Here is a 6,000-nt window from a genome sequence, read left to right as displayed (position 1 = left end):
AGTGTATGTGTTTGGGGGGAGGGATGAAGACCTTTTCTTTCTGGATAGTGGGGGCTAATTTGGGGAGATGTTTTCTTTGGGTAGTGAGGGGCTGATCTCTGTGATCTCCAGGGCTACTCTAGTTGGGGAGTATCAAGGGTTATCTAAAAGGGCAGAGTGGCCTTTGGCCTTTAGATATACTCTCTGTGGGGAGTGGATCAGCCTGATTTCTCCTGGAAAGGAGGAAGCGCTATCTTCAGGAATTTAGGGGCTGAAGGGGAGGGGATCCAGGGTCTGATCTCTTTGGGCGGAGAGGGGCTGATTTCTGGAGAAAGGGTGGGGCTGGACAGGGTATTTTCTCTGGAGAATTAAAGCTCAGTTTCACTGGAAGAAGGTGGGAAGGATAAAGGGTGAGAAACTTTTTTCTTTTGGGGTGGGGTGGCATAAGGGGCTGCTGGGAAGGGCAGAAGGGCTGAGAAGGATGCTAGGTTTTATTCTCTGGAGGGTCTGAGACTGTTCTGGGGAGTGGTGGGAGGGGTGGCTCAAGAGCTGTACTCCACGTGGAGGGGCTCAGAGGATGGTTTCTTTGGGATGAGGAGGCACTGTTTTCCCTCTGGGGAAGGAGTGATTTCTCAGGGTAATAATGGCTATTCTGTTGGTGTGAGGTGGTCAGGAGCTGATGGGGTGTGGAGGGAGGCGAATTAAGGGCTGTTCTGCCTGGTAGGCGACGAATTTGATCTTTAGGATAAGTGGTTCAGCGACTGCTTTTTTGGGGGGGAATCAGTGGACGATTAGGGATTGCTTCAGGAGGGGCCGAGGGCTGAGAGGGTAGTTAGAGACTGTTCTAGAGGGAAGCAGGTGTCACTCTTGGGGAGGGGGTGCTGATCTCTGCGGAGATAGAGAGGAGAGTTGTGGTTTCTTATCTGGGGCAGCAAGGATTGTGGGGTGGGGAGGAGCACTCTCTAAATCGTGATCTATGGCCACTCTGCAGGGTCCGAGGCTGTTTTCTCCGAAGGAGAAAGGGACAGCTCAGGTTCTGGGCTGTTCTGGGGTGGATCAAGGGCTGTTCTTTAGGGCGGGGGCGGGGGTGGGGCGTCTGAGAGACTTTCTAGTCTTCGCTCCTGGTCTCCCGCCCCCCTTCCACCCACTCGCCCCTCCCCCCGCGTTGCTATGACAACGTGTAAAACTAAAAATCACTCCCCGGTGGCAGGAGGCTCTGAGCGCCCCCTCCTCTCCGCTCCCCCCTCCCCACGCAGCAACGCCCCCATCTAGTCGTTACTATGACGACGGGGGGGGCAGGTGTCAGTCCTGGATGGGGGGGGGGTTGAGAGGAAGGGAGTGGGGGGGGCAAAGAACAAACTCCCTGAACTAGGCTTTCTCTCAGAAAAGGGGGGGGGGAAGGCACGTAAGGAGTTAAGCCTCAGGGAAAACTTCACCCTTTTTGGATGGAAATCGGCCCCCCCTTTAACCCTTGCCTGGCTTTGGGGATCGAGAGGCCCCGAGCAGGCGGGGAGGGGCCGCTATTTGCCCCCTCCCCGGGCCTTCCGAGAGGAATGGGGGGTGGGGGGAATCGGCCGCCCCTTCCCCAATTAACTTATGTTTTTTCCCCCTCTTCTCCCCTTCCTATCGTCTCCTCCTTTCCCCTGTATTTTCACAGGCCTCTATGCCCGGCGCCCCCACGACCCCCAGCCCTGCCTCTACTCCCTGCAGGCCCTAGGCTCTCCGGGGCAACTGAGGCGAAAAGCCCCCGCCTCCCTCTCAGATCTGGCCACCGGACCCTCACATCTTAAGCCCCCAACCCCCCCTTCCCCTATACCCCCAGAGCTCAGAACCCTCTGGCTTCCGAAACCCCTCCAGGTCCCCTGAGTCCCTCTCCGAACCCCACCTCTCCCCTTAGATTTCCCCACTTCGGGTTCACCATAATTCCCCGTGGCGTTCTCCTAGGGTCCTAGTTCCCCCAATCCGTCTCCCCCTCCCCTTGGGACCCTCCTGGTCCCCTCCAGGACCGAGGTTCCAGCCCCCCTCCCCCCGGGCCCCAGCTCACCGCCCCCGCCCCCCGGGAACGAAGGCACTGGAGCCGGAGCCGGAGCCGGAGCCCGAGCCGGAGCCGGAGCCGGAGCCCGAGCCCATGCCGCTGAGTCGCTCGGCCAACGCCGCCCCCGCCGCCCCCTCTCCCTCCCCCTCCCCCGCCGAGCCCCTGGCGCTGCCCGTCCCGGTCTCGGGCCCTGGCCCGGTCTCCCCCTCCCCATCTCCTTCCCCCTCCCCCTCCCCGGGCCCCGGCCCGGCCCCCTCCCCCCTCCCTCGCAGCGCGGCCCCGGCGGCAGCGGCGGCGGCGGCTGCTGCGGGGGGGCCTGGGGGGGCGGGGCGGAGCGGGGAGTCCCCGCACGACTCGCTCCGGGCCCCGGGAGCGGCCAGCCCCGGCCCGGGCCCCGGCCCCGGCTCCGGCTCCGGCCCCGGCCCCGGTATGGATGGCCCCGGGGCTAACGCTGTGGTCGTCCGCATCGGCATCCCGGACCTGCAGCAGACGGTGAGTGAGCTCGGCCCATCCGCCCGCCTTGACACGGGGACCCTTTACTCCACCCCACCCCCATCCCACTCTCAGATCGCTGCACTGGCCCCCAGACCTCCTCCTCTTTCCAGCCCCGAACATCCCCTCCTCCCAGCAACCGACCCCCTTTTCCTCTCAGCCCTGGTTGTTTCTTTCCACCACCCCCCTCCGCCCCAGCTCCGAAACCTCCTCCCAGCCGCAGGATCTCCACCCCCCAATCCCTGGACCTCCTCTCAGCCCCGGGACACCCTCCCTCTAGCCCCCGGACCTCCTCTCATCCCCGGGACCGCCTTTCCCTCGCCTCGGGACTCTCTCCCTCCTACCTCGGGGCCCCCTCTTCTCAGTCAGTCCCTTGACCTCCTCCCAGGCGGGGGACCACCCCTCCTACTCCTGTCCCTGGAATCACTGTCTTTCCTCCCTCATCCCTCGCGGCTCTGGGACTCTCTTGTTCGTCCCCTCCCCCAGCATGAGCCCCTTAATAATGAGCCCACTGCCCCTTATTTCCACACCTTTCCCCGTTTCCTTGACATCTCAGTTCTTCCTTTCCCTCCTCAAGCATCCCCCAATATCCATGACCAGACTCCCTCTCAGTCCTGGGGTCCCTCCTCCCACCCAGACCAACTGCAGCCCAAGCATCCCTCTGGATTCCTTGCCTCCTCCCACTGGACTCTTGCCCAAGTTCGGCCCTAAAAGCGCCACTTAAAACCTTCTTCTCACTGAGTCTTCCTTTTTGCCCCGAACCCCCCTCTTCCCCCCCCCCCCCCCAATTCCCTTCTAAGGCCGAGCTCCCTCGCCCTGCCCCCATTCTGGATCCCCCCCCCCCCAGGCGGGGCGGTCCTAAGCCCCGCCCCCCACGGAGCCCTCCCCCAGGCCAGTTCATCGGTGGCCAGCAGAGGGCGTGACAGAAATGGGCGCTCTAGCCCCCCGAGGAGTTGCGAGGGTGTTAGGGGGCATGCTCTGGCTGTTCTGAGTCACCTCTTCCCTCCCATCCCCAGAAATGTCTGCGGCTGAACCCCGACGCTCCCGTGTGGGTGTCCAAGCAGCGGGTGCTCTGTGCCCTCAACCACAGTCTGCAGGATGTGCTCAACTACGGCCTCTTCCAGCCCCCCTCCCAGGGGCGGGCGGGCAAGTTCCTGGACGAGGAACGCCTGCTTCGGGACTACCCGCCCAACATGGACACGCCCCTGCCCTACCTGGAGGTGGGGCTCGGGAGGGGGCGGAGCTGGGGCGGAGACAGGGAGCCTGGCCCTGGGAGACTGACAGCTGTTCTTGACTTGGGGGTGGGAGGTAGTTTTTGTGACAGTTTTGTGTGGATGGGGTGTGTGCGTGTGTGTACCTGTGCATGCGCGCGTGTGTGTGCCCAGAGAGATACACAAGCGCTGTGGGGGTGTGTGTGGCTAAAATGGGTGTCTATGTGTGTACGTGTGTGCTCAGACATGGAAGTGCCGTGTGTGGTTATATGTGTGTGTGTGTACGTGAGTATGTGTGCGTACAGAGATATATGTAAGTGCTGTGTGTGCATGTGTGTGCATGTACGTGTGTATGTGTGTGCACAGAGATATATGTAAGTGCTGTGTGTGCATGTGTGTGCATGTACGTGTGTATGTGTGTGCACAGAGATATATGTAAGTGCTGTGTGTGCATGTGTGTGCATGTACGTGTGTATGTGTGTGCACAGAGATATATGTAAGTGCTGTGTGTGCATGTGTGTGTATGTACGTGTGTATGTGTGTACACAGGGATATACGTAAGTGCTGTGTGTGTGCATGTGTGTGTATGTCCGTGTGTATGTGTGTGCACAGAGATATATGTAAGTGCTGTGTGTGTGCATGTGTGTGTATGTCCGTGTGTATGTGTGTGCACAGAGATATATGTAAGTGCTGTGTGTGTGCATGTGTGTGTATGTCCGTGTGTATGTGTGTGCACAGAGATATATGTAAGTGCTGTGTGTGCATGTGTGTGTATGTCCGTGTGTATGTGTGTGCACAGAGAGCTCTATAAGTGCTGTGTGTGTGCATGTGGGTGCTCTCACACGGACATGTGTAAGTGCTGTGTGTGTGCATGTGTGTGCATGTACGTGTGTGCACAGAGATATATGTAAGTGCTGTGTGTGCATGTGTGTGTGTACGTGTATATGTGTGTGCACAGAGATATATGTAAGTGCTGTGTGTGTGCATGTGTGTGCATGTACGTGTGTATGTGTGTGCACAGAGATATATGTAAGTGCTGTGTGTGTGCATGTGTGTGCTCTCACACGGACATGTGTAAGTGCTGTGTGTGCATGTGTGTGCATGTACGTGTGTATGTGTGTGCACAGAGATATATGTAAGTGCTGTGTGTGCATGTGTGTGTGTGTACGTGTATATGTGTGTGCACAGAGATAGATGTAAGTGCTGTGTGTGTGCATGTGTGTGTATGTCCGTGTGTATGTGTGTGCACAGAGATATATGTAAGTGCTGTGTGTGCATGTGTGTGTGTACGTGTATATGTGTGTGCACAGAGATATATGTAAGTGCTGTGTGTGTGCATGTGTGTGCTCTCACACGGACATGTGTAAGTGCTGTGTGTGTGCATGTGTGTGTATGTCCGTGTGTATGTGTGTGCACAGAGATATATGTAAGTGCTGTGTGTGCATGTGTGTGTGTACGTGTATATGTGTGTGCACAGAGATATATGTAAGTGCTGTGTGTGTGCATGTGTGTGCTCTCACACGGACATGTGTAAGTGCTGTGTGTGTGCATGTGTGTGTATGTCCGTGTGTATGTGTGTGCACAGAGATATATGTAAGTGCTGTGTGTGCATGTGTGTGCTCTCACACAGACATGTGTGAGTGCTGTGTGTGCATGTGGGTGCATGTACGTGTGTATGTGTGTGCACAGAGATATATGTTAAGTGCTGTGTGTGTGCATGTGTGTGCATGTACGTGTGTATGTGTGTGCACAGAGATATATGTAAGTGCTGTGTGTGCATGTGTGTGTATGTCCGTGTGTATGTGTGTGCACAGAGATATATGTAAGTGCTGTGTGTGTGCATGTGTGTGTATGTCCGTGTGTATGTGTGTGCACAGAGATATATGTAAGTGCTGTGTGTGTGCATGTGTGTGTATGTCCGTGTGTATGTGTGTGCACAGAGATATATGTAAGTGCTGTGTGTGCATGTGTGTGTATGTCCGTGTGTATGTGTGTGCACAGAGAGCTCTATAAGTGCTGTGTGTGTGCATGTGGGTGCTCTCACACAGACATGTGTGAGTGCTGTGTGTGCATGTGTGTGCATGTACGTGTGTATGTGTGTGCACAGAGATATATGTAAGTGCTGTGTGTGCATGTGTGTGTGTACGTGTATATGTGTGTGCACAGAGATATATGTAAGTGCTGTGTGTGTGCATGTGTGTGCATGTACGTGTGTATGTGTGTGCACAGAGATATATGTAAGTGCGGTGTGTGTGCATGTGTGTGCTCTCACACGGACATGTG

The 6,000-nt window shown here is 57.0% G+C and overlaps 1 protein-coding gene across 5 annotated transcripts in view; it reads left to right on the top strand.

Moving 5' to 3' along the window:
- The first annotated feature begins 2,383 nt into the window (after positions 1–2,383).
- Positions 2,384–6,000, top strand: part of SHANK3 (SH3 and multiple ankyrin repeat domains 3) — a 69,928-nt gene continuing 66,311 nt past the window's right edge. For all 5 annotated transcript variants that reach the window (XM_051962515.1, XM_051962514.1, XM_051962513.1 and 2 more), the window contains exons 1-2: positions 2,384–2,506; positions 3,523–3,726. In XM_051962515.1, coding sequence (XP_051818475.1) covers positions 2,444–2,506; positions 3,523–3,726 — 267 coding nt within the window. In that variant the 5' untranslated portion in view covers positions 2,384–2,443. The remainder of the gene's footprint in view (positions 2,507–3,522; positions 3,727–6,000) is intronic.

The sequence above is a fragment of the Antechinus flavipes genome, chromosome 5 (genome assembly GCF_016432865.1).
Source record: "Antechinus flavipes isolate AdamAnt ecotype Samford, QLD, Australia chromosome 5, AdamAnt_v2, whole genome shotgun sequence".
NCBI lineage: Eukaryota > Metazoa > Chordata > Mammalia > Dasyuromorphia > Dasyuridae > Antechinus > Antechinus flavipes.
Note: the sequence above shows the minus strand (reverse complement) of the source record. Positions and strands in the feature narration are given on the sequence as shown.